Source organism: Chinchilla lanigera, unplaced genomic scaffold, assembly GCF_000276665.1.
Source record: "Chinchilla lanigera isolate Chin_1 unplaced genomic scaffold, ChiLan1.0 scaffold00031, whole genome shotgun sequence".
Taxonomy (NCBI): Eukaryota; Metazoa; Chordata; class Mammalia; order Rodentia; family Chinchillidae; genus Chinchilla; species Chinchilla lanigera.
The window spans coordinates 5,245,033-5,268,587 of NW_004955432.1; the positions used below are offsets into that span (position 1 = coordinate 5,245,033).

The 23,555-nt window shown below is 35.2% G+C and overlaps 1 protein-coding gene and 1 pseudogene across 3 annotated transcripts; both read left to right on the top strand.

The window, feature by feature from the left end:
• The first annotated feature begins 6 nt into the window (after nt 1–6).
• On the top strand, nt 7–21,072 carry Dbf4 (DBF4 zinc finger). 3 transcript variants are annotated; one of them, XM_005387976.2, is made up of 12 exons: nt 7–129; nt 1,054–1,226; nt 6,459–6,638; nt 8,110–8,160; nt 8,581–8,650; nt 8,839–8,915; nt 10,530–10,566; nt 12,146–12,191; nt 14,143–14,271; nt 14,751–14,865; nt 18,129–18,253; nt 19,901–21,072. In XM_005387976.2, the coding sequence occupies exons 1-12, from the start codon at nt 84–86 to the stop codon at nt 20,889–20,891; spliced, it is 2,040 nt and encodes a 679-aa protein (XP_005388033.1). In that variant the 5' UTR covers nt 7–83; the 3' UTR covers nt 20,892–21,072. The 3 variants fall into 3 exon arrangements, with proteins under 3 accessions (XP_005388033.1, XP_005388034.1, XP_013371498.1); XM_005387977.2 differs by having other exon boundaries at nt 12,149–12,191; XM_013516044.1 differs by lacking the exons at nt 7–129; nt 1,054–1,226 and having other exon boundaries at nt 6,556–6,638; nt 8,097–8,160.
• LOC106148917 lies at nt 11,413–11,687 on the top strand (annotated as a pseudogene).
• Nucleotides 21,073–23,555: the final 2,483 nt, after the last annotated feature.

A 23,555-nucleotide genomic window follows, 5' to 3' on the forward strand; every position in this document is an offset into this window, starting at 1 on the left:
TCCCCGGGCCGGAGAAGGCTGGACCCCGCCGCCGTGAGGCGCGGCGCCCGCCCGGACCCAGCATGTAGTGCCGGGCGGCTGCCATGAACCGCGGCGCCATGAGGATCCACAGCAGAGGGCCGTTCCAGGGTGAGCCCCTCCTCCGCCGGCGCTCGCGCTCCGGGCGCCCACCGTGGGGACGGGGCTGTGGTCGCGGAGTGTGTTTGCTTTCCGTCCCGCAGTGGGGGCAGGTATTTGGGACGCACCCGTAGTTGGTTCCCACCTGGCGCGCAAACAGGAAAACAGACGCGCAGCTCCACTGTTAATCTTTGCATTCGGTAAAACATTTCGGCCTCGCACGTCTTCCGCGTGCCCAGGTAGCCACCAGCTGAAAGGCGGGTTGTGTTCTAAAAGTTTAAAGCAGTGGATTGTATCCCAGGTGTTTTCGGTGAAAATAATGCAAGGGTGACATAGTCCTTAGCGGACCTTTAAGTTCTTAATTGGACTAGAGCAGTCGCCAGCCCTTGAGAACTAAGTCGTTCTCAATACGTTTGCTTGTGTTGCTGAGTGTTTAACATTTTAAGCACCAATTTTGAGCGTTCGGCAGAATACCAGATCCTCGAGAAATAGAGTAAATACCTCCATGGAGTTTACATTTTAAAGGCTTTGAGGAAAGGTTATATATTTCTGTGCCTTACTACATCCTGCTGATTCAGCTGCTAATTTCCAATAAAAAGTAGGGCACTCTGCTTTTATACTAAGTAGTAGTAACAAAATATGGTTTAAATGTTAATAGCTTAAGTTGGTGTAATGATAAGGATTTCTTCCTTCCTGTGATACGATTATTACGTAATTTTTTTTCCCTTTTTTTGGTCTTTTTGAGACAGGGTCTCGCTATGAAGTTGAGACTGGCCTTGAGCTCACTTTGTAGTCCGGGAGGATTCCAAAAGTCCTCCTGCCTCAGCCTCCCGAGTGCTGGGGTTACAGGCGTGCACCACACCCTGCTCTAAAATATTTTTAAAACGAAAACTTTCATCTGTAAGAAATGATTAATCTAAGGTTTTTTAAATACAGGTGGAATCCAAGTCAAAAATGAAAAGAACAGATCATCTCTGAAATCTCTTAAAAGTAATAACAGATCAGAAAAATCCAAATATAAGCCACTCTGGGGAAAAGTATTTTACCTTGACTTACCTTCTGTCACCATATCTGAAAAACTCCAAAAGGACATAAAGGACCTAGGAGGGGTAAGTGAAAACTATACACTGACCAAAAAGTTAAAATTTGTAACTACTTACCGATATGCAATCATTTAAACTTTTAATTTTGGGATATTTATAAGGAGCCGTCTATTAGCACCAAGCTTAAATTTTTTCAGCTGTTTTTCATTATGAAAAACCATTTGAAGATGGAAGCACATTCACCATGCCACGGGATTGAGTCCCCAAAAGAAGGGATAAGAAATCCATTAGTTTTAACAAATTTTTCTAAACCCCCTTTGTATCTATCCTTTGTTATTACAGAACACAGAAAACCTGTTCACCCACAGAGTTAAAATTGCTGTTGAGTATCACATATATCTTAAGAGATACTCTCAGTGAATGCCAGTGTCATTAAAGGAACAGAATTGAGATTTAAATATTAGGTGAAGAATTCTAAGATTAAGAGTTAAATCTTCTTTTCTACATTATACATTGACTAGATAATTAGGAAATTAACAAACAGGCAAGTCCATCTTTGAAAAGTTATTTTACTTCGTTGCTATTCATTTTGTTAAACTAAAATATTGTAATACCAGTCGCATTTATCACAGTAACCTTATAACTGCATTTCTAAAGGTCATGTTTAAAGGCCTGCCACTATATTGACTGCCACCTATCAAAAGTGAATGGCAACCGGGCGTGGTGGTGCACGCCTGTAATCCCAGCACTCAGAGGCTGAGGCAGGAGGATCATTGCGAGTTCAAGGCCAGCCTGGGCTACAAAGTGAGCTCAAGGCCAGCCTGAACTGTATAGCGAGACCCTGTCTCAAAAAAAACAAAAAAAAAAGTGAATGGCATTAGACATGAGTAAAGAGCCATTCATTTTGGAAATGAAGTTCTTGGGGTCCAGAAAAGTTGACTGGCCCAGTCAGAGTACTATGAGCCTCCTGATTCCTGGAGTAATGCAGCATATCCCAATTCTGTTCCTCTAACAATCACAGGCTAGCTGTTGAATGTAGTTGGACAGCTTTCTCACATGGATTGATAGCCAATTAACCCTGAATCTAATGGTCTAAATCAATGATAATTAGATTTGTGTTTTTAGCAGTATACTTCTCCAGGAAAAGTCATGTTCAGAAGTCCAGTGTGGAAAGCCTGTAAAAAAGAACTGTGGCCAAAACAACAATACAGTGGCGAGGGCAGCCACTTCCCCTGCCCTCTTCTCTTTTTCTCTCCCATCCCTACGGCAGTTCAGGAGGTGCATGCAAGGTGCATTTGAATTTCTTCTGCCATACATAATTATTAAGGAACCTTAAGTCTTTAGCCTAATACAGTTTGACATACTTCAGTGAGCATATTGAGGGCATACTTTCTAAATTTTCTCCCAAATTTGAAGATTTTCTGTTAAATTTGATTGGTTAACTTTTTTCTTTTTAAAAAAATTCTTATTTTACCAACCACTATCTTTCCTTTAAAAGTCAAGAATGTTCATTGCCCGGGTCTTAAATTTCAGTCTCTAGCACACCATTTGTATCACTAAAAAGGTTTTATTATAGATTTCCTAGTGAACTAAAAAGAAACTTTGCTTCTAAGTTTTAGTATTACTAGGAAGTTTTGAGATTGGCCTCTGAATCTGGTGAGGTCCTTTATGCTGTTGGGGATTCTGTGGTCTCCTGGTAGACCAGGTGAGTGAGGCAGATCATCCTAATCTAGATCTGTCCTTTTATAAAGCCACAATGCTGTTGGCTTATGGCCAACCTTGCCCTTAACAGCTTCATTTAACTTATTTTGCAACGGTTCTAGCCTTCAAACCTCCATAGTTGCACTAAGTTTTCAATGTCTTAATACTTCACAGTGGACATTAAATTTGAACATGAGTTTTAGGGGAAACATTCAAACCATAGCAGTGAGGTACCTAGAATAGCTAAGTTTATTGAGACAACATAGAATTTACTAGGGGCTAAGTAGATAAAGGAATAAGGTTACTGTTCAGTGGAAACAATTTCAAGTGGAGATGATAAAAATTCTGGAAATGGATGGTTGCATAACATTGCAAATGTACTCATTGTTACTGAAGTACATACTTAAAATGATTTAAGTTTTAGGTTATTTATATTTTATCAATAAAATGTGTAGGGAATTGGGTTTGTTTGGAAAAATTAGAACCTCTGGCATTGCCAGGGCTTCATAGCTCTGAAAGTGAACATAGTATATGATATGTTTGTGTCATTTCTATTCCTACCCAGCCTTGTATGAATTGGAATCTGGAATAAATAAACATGAATGTTGCTCAGAAAAAAATGATTCGCATTTAGTGAAGATCATATTTCACCATCCAAGTCTGAGTAGTGCTTAGATGAAATTTATCTGTTACAAACTTCGCTTTACTTTTTTTTTTTTTTTTTTTAACAATGCCCTTGAGATCCTATGGAAATTGTAGCTATAGGTGTTAAAATATTTTCACAAGCTGGGCGTGGTGGCACACGCCTGTAATCCCAGCACTCTGGAGGCTGAGGCAATAGAATCCTTGCGAGTTCAAGGCCAGCGTGGGCTACAAAGTTGAGTTCGAGGCCAGCCTCAACTGGGTAGCAAAACCCTGTCTCAAAAAAAAATTTACAAACCTCCCATTTATGTAGATAGAATATTAAGGATTAATAACTTAATAATTTACTTCTGCTTAGTATATAGTGTTTTTCTATTTTAATTTTCCTGACCTTGTATATGGGCAGTGTTTAATGACATGGATTTTTGTCACATATGTTTATAAATTCATGGATTTAAGCAGTTGTTTGCGAACAGTTTAGTGAGGAAATTGTCTTTAGTCTTGCTCATGAGAGTAAAGATTCCTTTCCTCCAGTAATACTGTGGAAAAAGTGTTCTAATTTAATGATTTAGAGCCATGTTGAAAAGTAGTCAAATATGGCCATTTACATTCATTCAAATTAAAAATTCAATAACTTGGTCATACCAGCTACATTTATTTAAGTGCTCAGTGGCCATCTGACAGTTTGGACAGGATAATGCAAACAAAGGACACTTCCATCACTGCAGAAAATTCCAGTGAACATTACTGTTTATCGTAGATTTGAGTCAGACTATCTGTTCAGATTGTTTTATTTACTACTGGTATAATCTTAAGCAACTTCTTTTAAGTTATCTGCTCCGAAAAATAAAATATTAGTGTCATGGATTTGTTAGACTTGTTACATTAAGTATGATGAAAAGCCTTAAGAATAATGTTTGTTACACAGATTTGGTGTAGTCCTTATCAAAATACCATTAGTATACCTCACAGATCTAGACAAAACATTCCTAAAATTCATCTGAAATGAGAAGAGACCCAGAATAGCAAAAGCATTCCTGGACAACAGAGGAAAGGCAGGAGACATCACAATCCCTGTCTTGAAATAATACTACATAGCTACTGTGATAAAATCAGTATGGTAGTGGATAAAAAAACAGACCTGAGGATCAGTAGAACAGATTAGAAGATGCAGACACAGCTACAAACACACTGAAGCTACCTTATCTTTGATAAAGGGGCCAAACATGTTCAGTGGAAGAAAGATAGCTTCTGTAATAAATGGTGCTAGAAAAACTGGCTTTCCACATGCCAAAGACTAAAACTAGACCCATGTCTACCACTATGCACTAAAGTCAAAATGGATCAAAGATCTGAATGTCAAAATAGAAACACTAGTCTACTGGAAGAGAAAGTAGGTAAAAATCTTGAAGACGGGTAGGTAGAGAGTTCATGAACAAAAACTAAACTGCACGGGAAATACTTCAAAGAATTGACAACTGGGATCTCATCTTATTGAAAAGTTTTTGCACATCAAAAGAAATCACCAACAGGGTAAAAAGAAAACCCACAAATTGGGAAAAAATTTTAGACAACTGTCCTTCAGACAAAGGACTTCTATCTAGAACATATAAAGAATTTTTAAAAACCAGCCCCCCCCCAAATTCAAAGACTCAGTCAAAAAAGGGACATCTGAGATGACTACACACTTCTCAGATAAAGAAATACAAATGGCAAATAAATATATGAAAAAATGTTCAGCATCATTGGTCATTGGAGAAATGCAAATTAAAACAACACTGAGATTCCTTCTCGCCACAGAAAGAATGGCTATCATCAAGAAATGAACCAATAACAAGTGCTGGTGAGACTGGGGAAAAAGGAACCCTTCACTGTTGATGGGAGTGTAGACTGGTACCACCACTGTGGAAATCAGTGTGGAGATTCCTCAAAAAACTGGGATTAGAGGTCCCACTTAATCCAACTGTTCCACTTCTGGTTATTTTTCCAAAAGAATTGAAAACATCATACCACAGCAGTATGATGTGTGCACCCAAGTTTATAGCAGCACAATTTGTCATAGCTAAATCTTGGAAACAACCCAAATGCCCATCAACTGAGGAATGAATAAAAAAGATGTGTTTTTATACAATTGAGTATTACTCAGCTATAAAGAAAGATAAACTCAAGGTTTTTATAGGTAAATTGATACAACTAGAAACTATACTCATAAGTAAAATAAATCAGACACACGTGTGAACATTGCATTGTCTCCCTAGTGTAAGAAACTGAAAGACTAAATGAAATCTGAAAGGTGCAATAGATATTGGGAAAGGGAAAGAAACTGCTCGAAAGGAAAGAACAACTAGAATGGGAAAAAGGAGAAAGGAGGGGGGAAAAATACATATATGTATGTATATGTGTATACATATATATATATGTATGTGTATACACATATATATACACAGACACACAAGATAGCTAAGATAATTGTACTACGAATTTCTGTTGGTTTATTGAAAGGAACAGTTAATGCCTAATTGATCAATTTTGCATGCCTGTATCTGGTAATCTGAGCAAGTACTTGGAAGATAACAATATGTAATATAACAACCATTGTTAATTTCCTATCATGTTTTGAAATTCTGTATCACTTTTTTTTATTCTCTTTAAAATAAAAAAAAGTAATGTCTAACACGTGCCATATATAGTGTTGTTACTGGAACTCTTATACTTAGAACTCCAGGTTCAGAAAAGTACAGCAAAGCGCCTGCCTGGCAAGCGCAAGGTTGGGAGTTCGGTTCCCGGTACCGGAGAAAAGCCCCCCCCCCCCAAAAAAAAAGAAAAGTACAGCATAAAACACCACCAATTTACAAGATACTAAATTGCATCAAGTTGAAATTTTATGTTGTGCCTACTGTGTGAAACACCTTATGGTTGGTATGATTTCCTTAAAAATACTTCGTTTTCTTGTAGCGAGTTGAAGAATTTCTCAGCAAAGATATCAGTTATCTCATTTCAAATAAAAAGGAAGCAAAATTTGCACAAACACTCAGTCGAATTTCTCCTGTACCGAGTCCAGAATCTGCATATGCTGCAGAAACCACTTCACCTCATCCCAGTCATGATGGAAGTTCATTTAAGACTCCAGACACAGTAAGTCTTTTCAATATGCCTCGAGACTCTGGGAAATGCTGTGGCCTGAGGACCTCATGATTTTTAAAGGGTAGTAGCAGAGTTCACTTGTAGAGCAGTTATAAAGCCACATATCTGTGACTTTCTAATTTTCAAGGCTGCTGTTTTAGGTGATTTCTTTTTATTAGTTCACTATATTTATACCTTGCTTCCTAAAGTATAACCTTGCACATAGAGATGGCTTGTATTTTTCAGAGTAATTTACAACTGAACAGTTAATAGCAGGTCATTCTTTTAAAGAGGAAATAGGAAACTTTGAAAAAAAAAAATTTCAGAGTAGGAATGAGCAAAATGGCCAAATCTAGCCCGCTTTGTTTTTTTGTATGACCTGCAAACTAAACATAGTTTTTAGATTTTCCAATGGTGGGGAAAAATCTGAATATCATTTCTGACATGTAGATTTCAATTGTCCATTATTAAATGGAACATAACCATACCTGGTTGTGTAAATATTAATTGGAACATAACCATAATATTTGGAACATAACCATACCTGGTTGTGTAAATATTACTTGTGGTTGTGCTTGAGCTTCAGGCAAAAGTCAATAGCTTGATTGAAAATATATGGCCTGCTTCAGCCTAAAATGTGTCTGGCCTTTAGCATAAAAATCCTGCCAACCTGTTAGTAGAAGTCCTGACATCACTTCTTTTACCATCAATCCATTGCCAATAAAGGAAGATACAAAGGACAAATTAAATTGGTATAATTGGTTGTAGAGACGGGAAGAGATAAATAAATAATGTTCAATTTGCTAAATTTTAGATTGAAATGTAATTGCCTTTTTTTGTGTTTTTGTTTTTTGAGACACTGTCTTGCTTTGTAGTTCAGGCAGGCCTTGAATTCACTGTGTTGTGGTCCCATTTTCAAAATATCCTTTTCACACTTCAGAGGCTAATCCAGCAGGATTGCTGCAAGTTTGAGGCCAGCTGGGGCTACATGGTGAGTTCAAGGCCAGCCTGAACTATATAGCGATATCCTGTTTCAAAAACAAAAATATAAAATATCCTTTTCAGTTGATTAGAGAATTAGGGGGAACAAGTAGGAAAATGAGGTACAAGGCAATCGTTTGAGAAAAGAGACATAGAAGAAAAAGATAAGGGAGAAGAGATCAAAGGAGGCATGTATTACATAGTTAAAAGGTTTTAGAAGCAAGGAGACAATCGTGATTAGTTCAAAGTTAATTTTTGTTCATAGCTTTCAGCTACTTTTCATGATATTTAAAAAGTTAAATAACCTGTAAAAATAGTGTGTATAAATGTAAATTGTCTTTATTGTAAATACAGAATTCCAGAGAAACCTGTTTTTTGTGAATAGAATTTACAACTGACTTCTCGAGTCTCAGTCATATATTTACCTATTTTAACTAACATTTCCTCCAGTGAATTACTACTTTATAACTTTTGTGTTTGCTTTTCTTGACTTTTTCAATAGATGTGTTTAAGCAGAGGAAAATTATTAGTTGAAAAAGCCATCAAGGATCATGTGAGTAGAAACTTTAAAAATAACAGTGTATATTTTGTTCTTAAAAAATTGGAAATTCCTCATCTTCCTGTCATTTTTAATAAGGAAAGGCTAAACTGCACAGGTATCTCATTTTCCAAAAAAATAGAATCTGCTTTTCATGGAGAGACATCCCCATCTTGTGGCCTTCTAAAATATTACTGGAAATTTTTGAAATTGCATGCATTAAGTTGTCAAGAAATTGGGGATATATTAAATGGGATTGATTTTTTTTTTTTTTTTTTAGAAATGCCAAAAGACAATGTGCTCATTGCTGTTTTAACTCATAAAGCCTGTTATGAATAACCACCACCTCAGTGGCATTAAGCTTTAATTTTGGGGGGGAAAACTCATTATAAATAATAATTTTCCCAGATCATACCTTTTTTTTTTTTTAAACAGGACCTTATTCCTTCGAATAGTATATTATCAAATGCCTTATCATGGGGAGTAAAAATTCTTCATATTGATGGTAAGATTTTATTATATTGCTATAATACTTCTATTAGTACTCATTTCTGTCCTTTGCTTTCTGAGTTTGTATAGTGAAAATCTTAGAAATAAGGGACATGTGTAATGGTAGTTCCTTCTCTTAAATTTGTTATTCTGTTAAACTCCACAAGTAAAATTGCTAATGTTAAGCTCTGTTTTTAAATAAAGATATTAGATGCTACATTGAACAAAAGAAAAAAGAGCTGTACTCACTCAAGAAATCAAGTACTTCTGTTAGAGATGTGGTATGTTGTCTTCTTTAATTTTCAAAGACGATTGTTTGCTTTTTGTGTTTTTGTATCTGAAAAGTTGTCCGACCCAGTAGAAAATATTATTGCCTCTTAGGCTATCCCAGGGATAAGTTTCTGGAATATGTGCATGTTTCTAAATTTTGTGTATGTTTTTCTTCTTTGAAGTGACACTGCAGAGTCAACCCTTTTCCACCCTTTAAAACAAAAACAATAAAATCTCCCTTGATTCCACATCTCTTATCTACTGTCCAGTCTTTATAATCCTTTTTATCTCTACTACTCAAATCTCTATTTTTATATTTTTCATTCAATTTCTACTTAAAAGATAATGAATCCTGACCAATTTGCCAAATCTGTTCGATAATGATTATATTCATTCTCCCAACTATTGTCCATTCCTTCCTTGAACTTCTCTCCTGGAATTTCTCTCATCTCTTAACTTTCTCTTTGTTCCAGACTTTCCCAGAGCATGCTTTAGCGGTACCCTTTTTTTTTCATTTCTTACATGACTTGACATCCAAAGGAAAATAAATGTCATAAACAGTGTATACAAACTAATGAAGACATAAGTAGTTTGCTATATATTGTTAATGTTCTTTGGGAGAATGACACTTGATCTTTGAATAGGAAAATTACACTTTCTATAACTCCCAATATAGTTTTTTTACTGAGCTCTTTCATCTTTATGTTAATTTTAAGTGTGTTTACTTTCATTTTCCAAGTATTTCTCTGATATTTCTGACATTGGGAACATCTTGTGGGTAGCTTCTGATGGTGGTTTGGTCAGTGTTTTGAATCTTAGTTGTACTTTCAAAAGCCTTTGCTGTCTGCCTTAGGTCTGTCCTTAGCATATATGACTTGTTAAGCCCAGCATTTGGGTTGATTTATATAAACAGGGCTTTTGGGATGTCCATCTCCAGCTTTACTCCTTTCTTAGATTTCCTCTTCACCCCACAAAAACCTTTTCACAGTTTTTCCTGATTGAAATTTCTCAGTTTTAGCTGCCCATGCTACTTTAGAACTACACTTTATAACTGGGACCAAACCTTGGGGCAGAGCTGTAGAAGAAAGAAAAAAACAAAGGTTCCATTGCTATTCTTTGACCCCTGGGACTCTTTTCTTTGTTCTTCTAGGGACAAAGATGAGATTAGTATGGGAGTTTTAACTGCTAGCTTTAGGTAGCTACGCATTGAATATTGCCTATAGTTCTTGGCTATAATCAGGAACACTGATTCCTTTATAGTATATATTTGACATTGATCTGAACTGACAGACTCAAGCAAATTTTTCACTAATTCCTTTGTTCAGATGAACACAAAGTTTTAGATTATTTCATTAACTATAACTTTTTCATATTGATTGATTTCTAAGAAAGCTAAAATAGTTATATAAAGTGTCAGGTAGTTGTAGTTTTATTTTAAAACTGAGCTTGTATTACTAAATTCTTTACCAATGGATAAAATCTGTAATTATCAAATGATCATTGTTTTTATGGTTGAGTTGATTTTTAAAAGCAAGATTTTTTTAATCTTGAGAGTAATGAACAATTGCCATTACAGTTTCCACTATACTTTCAAACCTTGTGATTTTATTGTCTTCTTTTTTAAGGGGAAAGATGTTAATATTGGAACACAAAAAACAAGAAGTAAGTATATGAATATCCATAAATATTTTTAGTTTGCTTCTAGAAAACAAGTAATATATAAACAATTGCTAAAATCATGTCAGTGATTTTATTTATTTAGGAGTTTCTTGGTCACTTTTAGAACATGGGCTTTTATGACACTGTGAAGCCTATATCACCCTTCCCTCCCCAAGAGTAATATCTTTTAAAGCATTGTTTTTAATCAACAGATGATCAAGAAAACTGGTTACATTGGAATTCGTCTATCAAAGTAGTCATTATGAAATAGTGATTACTTGCTTTTTATTGAACAGTAAAAACAAGTTCTAGCATTGATTCTAATTGCTGATGTATACCTCTTTGCCTTACCCGACCCTCCACACTAGGGAGTGAACCCAGAGCCTTTGGGCTGAGCTATATCTCCAGCCCTTTTTCGTTTTTTTAAAATTTTGAGTCAGGGTCTCATGTGTCTTAGTTGCCCAGGCTGGGCTCTCACTCATGATCCTCCTGCCTCAGCTTCCCAGAGTTCTGGGATTACAGGCATGCTCTACTACATCTGGCTTGCTGCTGTAATTTTAAAGTGATGAACATAAATAATGCTTTGAGATACTTGTATAATTTATATGATGTGAAAAATAATTGCTCTTTTTACTGATGTCAAAGTTACTGGCACTGTTAATACTACTGTGACTTGTTGTTTGTTTTTATAATTGCAAATGTTAAATATCAGATTAGTGAAAATAAAAGTGCAGTTTTTTGTTTCAATTTGTGTTCCTTCTCATAAATCCTGGAGCTCCATTCACTTTAAAAATCTCAGAATATGGACAGAGCAAGTGGTAGTTGATGTTCTCTTTGTGAGATTCTGCCATGGCATACCAAGGTTGAGGCCAGAAAGTACAGAGGTGATGGTGTAGCCCATCAGCCTCACCTTCAAATACTTATAGAATAGATCCTGGATTCATGTGTGGCTCTATGAGCAAGTGTGAATATGCAGAGAGAGTGCTGTGCTATTGATTTTGATGAGTACATGAACCTTATAGTAGATTATGCAGAGCAAATTCATTCTAAAACACACAAGAAAATCACTGGGTTGGATTATGCTAAGAGATAATATTACTGTACTATAACGTGTCTCCAACTAGAAATGATCAGTGATTTCAGACAGCAGTGAAGGGGGCTGGGGATTTAGCTCAGTGGCACAGCGCCTGCCTGGCCAACACAAGGTTGTGAGTTCTATTCCCAGTACTGGAAAAAAAAAGACAGCAGTGAGGTGAAGTGGTGGCAATGGCAGTTATGATAAAATGTGAAAAATGTAGCTATCCAAGTGGTTTGCCCTGGGAGTATTTGTAAAACATTTGTTCATATTGTTTTGATTACCTTTATGTTATTACTGGACAGCAATACATGGTTGTAGGGTTTTTATTTTTTTAAAAGAGCAAAAATAGAGTGATATTTGGAAAATATTTCATCTGAGGCTTGAAATTTTAAAACGTGTGTTGTTTTGGGGTTTGGGGCAATTTTTTTTCCCACAGTGGTTTTATTTAGAAGAAGAATCCTGAGTTTATAGTTAACCTAATGTCATGTTTTCTATTTTCTGAAGCAGGAAGACTCAAAAAGCCTTTTGTAAAAGTAGAAGATATAAGCCAGTAAGTATCTAAAGTCAATGTATGTTATTACAGTATCAAATGAGAAAATTCCTAGATATTTAGCTATCTCCATTCATTCCATTAAGGTCCCTTATGCTAAATGTATGTAGCACTGATTCATTTTTGCTCCCACACTGAATTTAATTTCAGAATAATGTAAATATATTTTCAAAGTATTGGGTTTAAGGCAATCATGAGACTAACTCCTTTTTGAGTATTTCAAATAATCATTGTCTGGCTGAATGCAGTACCATGTGATTTAGAACTACTACTAAAAAGTACTGTATTTATTTAAATACGTACATATACTAGGTAGGGTTTAGAAACACAAAATCTAAACGTAGTATCTACTGTGGTAGCTTTCCAAAAATCTACACAGTGGTGAAATACTGTAGAATAATCTTAGTGAAAGCCATAGATTAGTTTAGAATGGGAAAATTACTTTCTTTCAACTTTCCACTTACTCACTTGGACATATATGAATTCTCTTGGGAACTTATTGAAGTGACAAAAGTGTATTAAATGCTTTTTTTAATGAAATGTATTACTGTTAAGAAAAAATAAAATATAAAATTAGATCTAGAGAAGATAACAGTAAAAGGTATCTAGAGAAGATATCCCATGTTCATGGAATGGAATTAATGTTAAGATACTGATCAATACCATCCAAAGCAATCTACATCAAAGTTACACATTTCTACATGTCAAAATACAGTACATAGTGAAAGGGTAACCCCAGGAACAGGAGAAGAGATTTACATGAGAGTAATATCCAGGATATGTTGCGTACAAATCAAAAGGAAAAATCACCTGTATTAGTCACTTTTCTGTCTTTGTGACACCTTATTCAACACCAAGTACTACTCTTAAAGGAGGAAAGGTTTGTTTGGCCCACAGTTTCCAGTGGGTTTAGGCCAAAGTTTGTTGGCTTTAAGGCAGAAACACCTGGTGGAAGAGCCTAGCAGAGGAAAGCTATTCATCCTGTGCCAGCCAAGAAGCAGAGAAAGGAGGGGGCCAGGACAAGAGAGAACATCCCCAGATAGTACTGCTAGAGGCAGGCCTCTAACCAGGCCCCACCTCCTCACAGCAAATCAGCCATGAGCTCATCAGTGGACTAAAGTGAGGACTATGCGTGTATGCTCTAGTTGCCTTCCAAACACAGGAGACATGGGGAAACAAAAACAAAATAAATACCCTGATTTAAAAATGGGCAAAATGCTGGATAGACATTTTTGCAAAGATATATAATGGCTAACAAGTAAATGAAAAGAAGCAGTGTTACCAGTGATTAGGGAAATGCATACCTAAACCACAGTGAAATGCTACTTCATATATTAGGGTGCCACTGTCCTAGGGAAAAAAAAAACTTAAAAAATGAAATTCTGAATGTGCTACAACATGGATGAAATGTCAGGACATTCTAATGAGTAGAAAGATACTGCATTATCCCAACTACATGACACATGTACAATAGTAAAAGTCATAAGAGTAAGTAAACTAATAGTTCCCAGGGGTTTGGGGAAAGAGGAATATGTAGTTAGAACTGTTAAGAGTTTGTAAGCTAAAAAAATAACAAAAATTTGTAAGCTGATGAAGGAAGGAAAAGAGTTTTGGATCCACTAATGGACACAGTTTCATTTTTTGCTATAGGAATGTTCTGGGGATGGATGATGGTGGTGGTAATAGTTATACAGCACTGTGAATGTTAAATGTGCTGAAATTGTACAGCTTAAAATGGTTAAGATAGTAAATTTTATGTATATTTTACTGCAGTTTAAAATCTTCTTAAATGTTAAAATTAGGTCTACAGATTGTTCTTTGAAGGTTCATTGAACCCTACCCAATTTCTATTTCTTTCAAGATTTCATGAATTGTATGGTTTTGAAATATAAGGCTTTAAGACTTGTTTTCTTTCATCATAAACTCATGGTGGTTTTTTTTATTCTTTTAGACTTTATAGGCCATTTTATCTTCAGCTGGCCAATATGCCTATAATAAACTATTCTGTTCAGAAACCTTGCAGTCCATTTGATGCAGATAAGCCGTCTAGCATCCAAAAGCAAACTCAGGTTAAACTAAGGTTAGTTTGAATCTTTACTTTCAGAAAGAATATTCTTTATATTACCATCTCAAGTAATACTTTCTTTACAGACCAACATGTAAAATGGTTCATTCTGTGCGGTGGTGGTGGTGGTGGTGGTGTGTATTTCTAATAAGTATTCTGCGTACTTGCCACTATGTATTTTTGATGCCTATAAGCTAAGTTTGACATCTGAATCTGTTTTAAGTAGGTTATATCTAGACACTTCAGTTTGAGGAGGGGACTTAACATTTCCAGACAATAAAAATGTTGTTTTTCTTGAGCCATCTCCAGAATACTGATTACATTCTTAGTTTGCTTTTAAATTTCTTAAAAAGAAATGTGGTTAAAAGTATTTACTGATAGAAGTCTCTGTAAATTATAGCAGCTTCTGTGTACTATGGGTTAGAAAAATAAATTTTTTAAATTATTCCTCAGGTTTACCAGTTAATTTTTTTACCATGTATTTCTGTCACTAGAATCCAAACAGATGGCGACCAATGTGGTGGAACCCCAATTCAAATCCCATTGAAAGAGAAGAAAAAAAAAGGATATTGTGAATGTTGCTTACAGAAATATGAAGACCTTGAAACTGTAAATGTGATTTAATATTTAGGGATGGCTGATTGTAAAACTGTGAATATATTTTCTGTTTAAACTTTAGCTTCATCTGATTATGGTTTATAACTGGACAATTACATCTTTTTTATTTTTTGGTTTTGGGTTATTCTGTTTTGTTTTGTACTGCTGGGGATTAAACCCAGACCTTCCACTGAACTACATCTTCAGCCCAGAATATTTTAAATTTTAAGAACATAAAGGAAGAGGGGCTGGGGATTTAGCTCAGCAGCACAGTTCCTGCCTGGCGAGGTCGTGAGTTCAATCCCCGGTACTGGAAAAAGAAAAGAAAAAAAAAAACCACAAAGGAAGAAAATAAATACTGAAAAATAATTTTAATCATTCAGTATTGACTGAGCACCTGCTGTGTACTAATCATTGTGCTGGGCTAATAGCATTTGACAAAAAAAAAAAAATCAGTTCCCTACCCTTACGAAAGTTACATTCTGTGGAACAAGAGAGAAAGGAAAAAAAAAATTGAGTATCTAGAGTATATATTGAGTATATACAGAGAATATTAGAACAGTGCTATGAAGAAACAGAAAACAAGAATGGAGATGTTGCTGTGTATTTAGAAAATAGGATACCTGATTGATAGATGACGTCTGAATGGAGAACTGAGATAACAAGACATGCAGGTATTAAAATAAGAGGAAAAGCCCTAAACTGATAGATGAGCTCAACACCTGGTAGAGGCCTAGGCTGAACAGTGATAGAAGTGCTTAAGCTGTGGCCCAATCATGGATGTTTTTTAAAGGTAGGGGGAAGAGGATTTGTCTGGGTTGATCACCTGTGGAAGTGAATGGCAAGTCAAGGTGGCTATATTTTGGGCATAAGCAATTTAAAAATTGCTCATTATTTATTAATAGAATAATTGAGGAAAGTAGAAATTCTTCAAAGTAGTAGAAAGAAATAAAGTAGATGAATGGGCATGTGGAATAAAGAGAATTCTGAAGATGGAAACTGTTACAATTTTAAGCTGATGAAAAGAACGGGAGGTTTGGATCCAGGTTTGGCAGGTTCAGATCCTGGCTTCCTGTCCATGTAACCTTGGGCAAAGTCAATGCTTATTAATGTTAGCTGTTATTATTTGAATTGTTAACTTTTAAAATAGAAGGTGAGCGTAGTGGTGCATGCCTGTAATCTCAGCATTTGGGAGGATGAGGCAAGAGGAACACTGTAGTTTGAGCTGGCCTACACAGCTTAGCGAGACCTAGTCTCAGTAAATAAAAAAGTGTCTTCATACTCTTAGAAAGATTTATAGTCTTAAGACTTTGTAATGACCTAAAGCCCATTAGTATTTGTTACGTGATTTTCTTGTATATTTTATATAGTAAAGGAAAAAGTATAGTTGCTTTAAAGTTGCACTTACTCAGCAGTTGAAATATCTCAGAAGTAATCTAGAATGGATGTTTCGCCTAATAGTGGTTTCTGATCCTGATTTAATGCTTAGAAAATACTGGGACAAAAAAAAAAAAAAATGAAAAATCAGTCCACTGGTTGCTACAAGGAAGGAAATTTAGTAGAAGTAAATGTTAGGAATGAAATTTAAGATCGTGTCTCTTAAGAGTTTTTCATTCATGTTTCTTAGTTATTAAAAATAAAGAAAGTATTTGTTTTCTTGGGGTTTTTTTGTTTTTGTTTTTTAATCTTAAGTTTCAGAATGATTTGGTTCTGCCTTGCCAAGGGACTCATTTAATATTTTTCAGTACTGGAGATAAATCAAACAAAACAGACATTTCCCTACCTTTATACATCTTATGGTCAGGCAGAGAAAATAGTCATAACATGTATTTGCAAGTGTTGTGGGTAACATAAAGTATAAAGGTATAAAGTACAAAAGTAATAAATACAGAGGAGCAGTTGAGAGCATAACTCAATGGAGAATGGATGCACAGGTGCATGAGGCCCTGGGTTCAATCCCAAAAAGTAAGTAGAAAATAAATGAGTTAATTTAGAATTAATTTAGAATGTCAGAGGATTCCCAACTGAGAACCTGACATTTAAATGAAGACCTAAAGGATGAATAAGAACAACTAAGTATGAATAGAGCAGCTGGACATGGTAGCAAACACCTGTAATCCTAGCTGCAGGTTCAAGGCCAGCCTGGATTACATAGTGAGACCTTCACTCTCCCACAAAAAAAGGAATTACATAAAAATTAGAGATAGTTTATATTGATAAATGATTTTTTTCCTTCCCAGAATATGAACTGAATCTGTACTTACAGATTTTGTATTCCTTTTTAAATTTTAGTCATTTCTCAGTTTTTTACATTATTAGGATGTGTAATTTGTATGTAGAAAATTTTACAATTTTGTGACCAGTAGAGAATTTTGGTTTTGGAGGTGAAATCAGACTGTCAAATTTTAAGATGAAGCTAAGGAAACAAGGTTCCATTGTCATCTTGGTACAGGTTTCTGATCAGTTGATGAGAAATGACAGCATTAATCTGAAGTCATTCAGAAAGACTTTGTTCCTATGAGTTTAACTCTAGTGTGTTATGAACTTGGTTACTTTTGTTTTTGGTCACTTTTAACATAGAGAGCAACTTCTCTGTTCTCCATTGTAAGTGTTGCATAATTGAGATAGTTTGCTCATTCTCAAATGTTTTTCTTCACTTATAAGTTTTGTTTTTAAAAATATTCATACCATTTAATGTGGTTTTGCAGGGGGTTTTTTTGTTGTTTTTTAGCCTTCCTTATAGACTATTATGTGTTTTGGATTCTTATATGTTAATTTTAATACTTCGTTGAATATTCTATAAGCCCTAACTTAGTGGTAAATGTATGAAGTAGTATAGTGATAGATGTGTTCCTTACATATTTGCAAACACGTAAATTTGAATATTAAATGTTAGTGTTGTTTTTCTTCATCTTTCCTTGTCTGATAATGGCCCTTCATTTTGATTGGAACCACAAATTAGTATTTGATGTCTTTCACTGAAAAATGGAAGACTGAAAATTAGTTTGTGTTTTCTCAGAAGTAATTTACTTCTTACATACTTAGAAGTCTAGTAAATGGTTTTTTGTTTTGGGTTTTTCCTTGTGGCTTTTAAACTTTTGATGTTTTGGTGGGGTTTTGCCTTGGTTTGGGTTTTTTGGTAGTTATTGGGAAACTAGAGGCATGAAAATGTTAGTGGGGACAGAGCAGCTTAAAGAAAATGTTAGGAATCATGGGAATGAAAAGGATCTGTTGAATTAAAAATGTAATTTTAATGGTGTGTCCTTTTGTTTTAGCACCTTCTCAGTGAGCAGCACAGAAACTTTGCAGAGAGTAACCGTTATCAAGTTGTTGATGATATTGTGTCAAAATTAGTTTTTGATTTTGTGGAACTTGAAAAAGATACACCCAAAAAGAAAAGGTAATTTATCAACCAAAGCTTTAAATTCTGTTAAATTATTAGAAAGGGTATGTAGTTTGAGAATATAAATATGGCTAAGAACTTCTTTCCTTCCTTACTACTAAAGGTACTTAGTTTAGATTAGTTTTAGTCTGCTTGACAAGTTTAGAAAAAGTTTGTGGAATTTTTTTTAATATAGTTAATATCTTTGGTCTTGTGAGCCATACGAGCTTTTATACTTTCACTGAATATTTATGCTTAACAATACTTACTGTTTATTACTAAAGTTATTGCTGCTCATTGTATAGTAACTACACATTGACAAAATGGGTCCTGATTATTGTTGCTATAAAACTAAAATTTCTTAAGTCTTTTATATACTTACAACTAGAATGTTCAATAGGATATAGACTACTGTAAGAACCTGCAGTTCCCTAATCACTCTAAAAAAAATTCTGATTGGTAATTATATTTGCTTGTTATTCCTTGTTTTATCTTTGCCAGTATTCCCTATGGGTACAGTCTCCTAAGCTTTTCTGGACCTAAAAAGAGGAAGCCATATCAGCCTAGAGTTTTGTTTCTTAATCACTCATTTCTTCAAGGGAACCCTCTTCCCACCAATCATGTGCTGGCACTGGAACCCAGGGCCTCATATAGGCTAGGCACGAAAGAAACCTAAGTGAACGTATAAACCAAACACATACATTAAGTTAACCACTCTGGTTGAAGTGTGAGGTAAATTGTATGTCTCACTATTTTGTGTTTTGTTTTGTTTTTGCTTTTTTAGATAGGGTCTTGCTGGTTCAGGTTGGCCTTGAATTCACTGTATAGCCCAGGCTGGCTTTGAACTCACAGTGTTCCTCCTGCCTAGCCTCCCAAGTGCTGGGATTGTAGGCATGCACCACCATACCCAGTACTCACTGTTAATCTATCATATATACCATAATTGGCAAACTCGGTATAGTGGGGCATGACGGTAACCCCAGTTAGAATACTGATGGGGAGAGTGCAAGGTTAAGGGCAGCTTGGGCAACTTAGTGTATCCCTGTCAAAATAAGAAGTAAAATTGCCCCTGGGTTCCATTCCTAGTTCCATTCCTAAAATTTCTTGTACTTGTGTATAATGTAGGATTTTCTAATTACAAGCTAGCATCCCACAAATGTCAAGCTGCCCCATGAACCAAAGGGTTTTAGGTCAAATATTTGATTGAAATTGAAGAATTACTCATTTTTCATATTTAAAAGTATAAAGATACTAAGTTTCTAACATTACTATGAAATATTTTATTCTTAAAAAATGTGTGTTTCTGCCTTAGGTTTTACAATAAATACTCATTTACCACATTACTAAGGAAAATGAGTAAGGTGTTACCAAATTTTTCAGCAAAATAAAAAAATTCAGGGCAGGCCCAGATCTCATAATACTGTTTCCTTGGCTTACCTGATCAGTTTCAAACACCAAGTTCAAGATAATGATTAGGAGAGAGAAGAAAGTGGCTGAAAAGTACACTAGAGTTTTTCATCTGTATAAATTTGCAAAATGTTAAAGATATCTGTTATTTTATATTTTTAAGTTAAATACATTTCTTAAATACTTTATTTTTACTGATTTTTAACAAATTTGGTTTGGTAGCAGTTAATGTTTTCTTTCTCTTTTTTCCTTATGAAGAATAAAATACAGTGTTGGATCCCTTTCACCTGTTTCTTCAAACATGCAGAAAAAGACTGAACCAAAAGAAAGACTAGCACCACAACATATTTCTCAGAAAGATTTCAGGGAATATAATGTACAAATGATTAAGCAAACTTTTGTGGTTGAAGAAACCCAGGAACCCAAAGAACAGCTTGTGTTTATTTCAGAACCCATCCCCTACCCTTCAAATGAATCGAAAAGACTGAATGAGAAAATGATTAATGAATGTTCCATGTTAAATGCAGCTGAAAATGACACAAAACAGAATTTTACACAGCTACCTCCATGTGAAAAAAACAACCAGGAATGCCTTCTTGATATTTGTGAACATGAACTAACTATAAATGAAAATAACTTAGAAGCACTAAGGGTAGATCACTGTCCTAGTAGTTTACAGACATCTGTACAAGTTTCTCATTTCAAAATGGGTAATAATGTATCCCATCCAAAACAAAAGTCAGATACTATGCTTTTTCCCGCAAAAGATCTAAAGGAAAAGGATCTTCATTCAATATTTGGTCATGATTCTGGTCTGTTAACAACAAACAGTTCAAAAGAACACCTAACAGTAAACACAAAAATTCCATCCTGTCATCCTCCTGAGGAACTCAATGAATGTGACATCAAGAATGTGGATAATTTACCTTCTAACAAGATCTGCCGAAAAGTGAGAATATTATTAGGACGAAATAAAAAAGAAAATCTGGAGCCAAATGCTGAATCAGATAAGAAAAGGACTGAATTTCTTATTACTCAAGAAGAAAACAAAATTTGTAGTTCACCGGTACAGTCCCTACTGGATTTATTTCAGACTAGTGAAGAGAAATCAGAGTTTTTGGGTTTTACAAGCTATACTGAAAACAGTGGTATAGGCAATGTTTTGGATATTTGGGAAGAGGACAATTCAAATAATCTGTTGTCAGCATTTTTCTCTTCTCCTTCAACTTCTACATTTACTGGCTTCTAATTTTTTAAAAATATATTCATAAATGATAAGGTTCATATTCTTAAAATTTTTATAAATCTTAGGATGTTTTGCTAATTTTGTTTACAGAACCATATTTAAATGTTAATAAAGGTGATGTTTGCAATTGTTCATGGAATTGAATATCTGTTATATAAAAATAAACTTGAATCATTTTACTGTGTGCATAAGTGTTTCCTGAGGAATGTGATGACTTGTTTGCTTTGTCACTGAAGGCTAATAGTTAAATTTTGTTTTTGTTCTGTTTTGTTTTTTTCCCCGGTACCTCACGACCTTGCGCTTGCCAGGCAGACACTGTGGCACTGAGCTAAATCCCCAGCCCCCAATAGTTAAATTTTGACTGTGTCAAAATTAAGTGTTATGAATTCCTACAGTCTTATTTTATTATCCTTAAAAGTAGATTCTCATGATAACATGACATTGTCTTTTAAAACATTGAAACAAAGGAAAAATTTGATGGATACTTAGATTATTTGTAGAGTAAAATAGATACCATGAAGGAAGCACTTAACTTGGCTTCTGTAGACAATACATTTGCCTTAGAGTTTAGGGTTGAACTTTTTACAACTAATGACATGTATTTTCACAGTAAAAAAATTGCTACTGTTTACTGTTAGGTGAATATATTGTCACTAAAAATTACATTTGGGAATACTTTGTGGCTCCCAGTACAGGATTAGTTCATATGCTTTCAAGCATGTATTATTATACCAGTACCTTAAGTAGCATCAGTGTTGTCCTTGCAGTAAAAGGACTTGTTTATATTGTAGATTACTGTTAGAGCATTTTCTGTTACAAATGTGTGTATATGTGAATCAGGTTTTGTAGATGGCCTCAAAAACCTAGAAACTACCCAGGTGTGATTGCACAAGCCTGTAATTCCAGCACTTTGGGAGGCTGAACCAGAAAGATCAAAAGTTCAAGCCCAGCCCAAGTATCTTAGTTACTTGATTCTGTTTCAAAATACAAAAAAAAGACTGGGGGCATTCCTCAGTGCAAAGGCCCTGGGTTCAAGCCCTGGTACCAACAAAAGAAAAAGCTTACAGACTTGTAAAATTTGTAGATTTTTCTTTCCTCTAGTCATTTCATGTTCCCTAAAATTTCCCTAGTAATTAAAAGATGTAAATTTGATCTTTGATATTACAGTACTAGTTTCTGCAAAGTGGAGTAGTCTTTGCCTCCCAATACTTTGGCATTTTGCCTTGGTTATATTTAATGAGAAGATGAAGTGTCCAACATTTGAACTGTATTTTGACATTATGAACTATTTGGTGGAATTTTAAAACAGCCCTAAGACTTTCAAAACGGGAAGTTTCAAAAAAAATGATTAAATTTCCGTTTACTTGAAGTCTTCCCTGTTACTTGTGTCAAGTAGTGTGCCTTTGCCATGAGGTTATGTCACCTAAAGGTAGAAATGCATTGCTAATTTTTACCAAGGATTGGCAAGGTGCCTTTGGTTGTCTGCCCAGAGTGCCCACCTTCCCTTTTAAAATTTTCTAATAGCATTCAATTCCGGTTTGGTTTCTAGGTTTGCTCACAAAAAGACTTGATCTTTAAGGTAGCAAGCCACCTTCAAAGTGGGACTCTTCAAAGATCTTCAGCAAGGGTAGATAGGCAACTTGGTTTGCTTGACGCACTTTGCCAGTAGTGTCCAGGCAAATCAGAAATCTTTAGTAAAGCACATGACAAGTGCAATTCTGGTACCGAGCAATGAAGGTGAAAAGTGTTAGGGGAGAGACCCTAATTAATGATCACCCAAAGAAGCAATACAGCATGCAAAGGTGATGGCTCTTCCTTTCCTGGAAGAAGTGCAGATAATGTGGTTTTGTGACCCAAAAAGTTGACATTTTCCTGAGGTAAATGGGAATTGACAAATTGTAGCAAAAAGTAATTTACACATTAGGTGTTTTTTAAAGCCAATAACGTTTTTGCATGCATAGTTCAGTATTGTGTCTGATACTAAAATATAGGACTAGTGATAACTCAGTTGTCAAACTCAATTTGTTCCAAATTCATGTTGGAACACCAAAAAGTTCTAAAACAACATATTTTTCCCATAAGAAATAATGCAAAATAATTGGTTCTGAGGCCCAGAAATTACACTTACAAATGCTTTTTCTTGACCTTTCACCCAAAGTTAACAGCTCTAGAATTTGGAAATACCCCTTAAAGCATATAAACATAACAAATACAGTACATTAAATATCAAAAATAACAGTAAATGAAAATTTTTGTACAGGTATTTTACCTTGAATTGGAGGCTTCCTGGCCTACAAAGCTGGAGAGAAATTGGAGGAGGAGGAGAAATGTATTTTGGAAGGAGAGTCTCATTTCCTTCCATAATGATCATTGGCAGTATCTTTTCTGGGGTTTTCTTTCTTGGTCTTTTTTACCTTTTCTCACTAAAAATTTGGGCAAGAGTGCTTAAACTGAAGTGTCAGCCCTTTGTGTCCATGACACACGATTCTCTTGGCCCATACAGATTTTTTCAAGTTGAATTTTTTCGAACTTTGCTGTTGGAGCGGTGGAAAGTTGAAGCTTGGAACCGTTGGACAAGCAAGCATCTGCTATGTATGTGGATGTTCCTAATGTTTGCAACTCCTAGAAACCGCTAATGAATGTGAAAACACTATATATCCTTAAAAT

Bases quoted from the DNA above. Each gene is read 5' to 3' on its own strand.
- Dbf4 (XM_005387976.2), top strand. From the start codon at position 84: ATGAACCGCGGCGCCATGAGGATCCACAGCAGAGGGCCGTTCCAGG. The intron at 8,161-8,580 runs GTGAGTAGAAAC...TTTTTTAAACAG, and splicing joins AAAAAGCCATCAAGGATCAT to GACCTTATTCCTTCGAATAG. The intron at 8,916-10,529 runs GTATGTTGTCTT...TTCTTTTTTAAG, and splicing joins GTACTTCTGTTAGAGATGTG to GGGAAAGATGTTAATATTGG.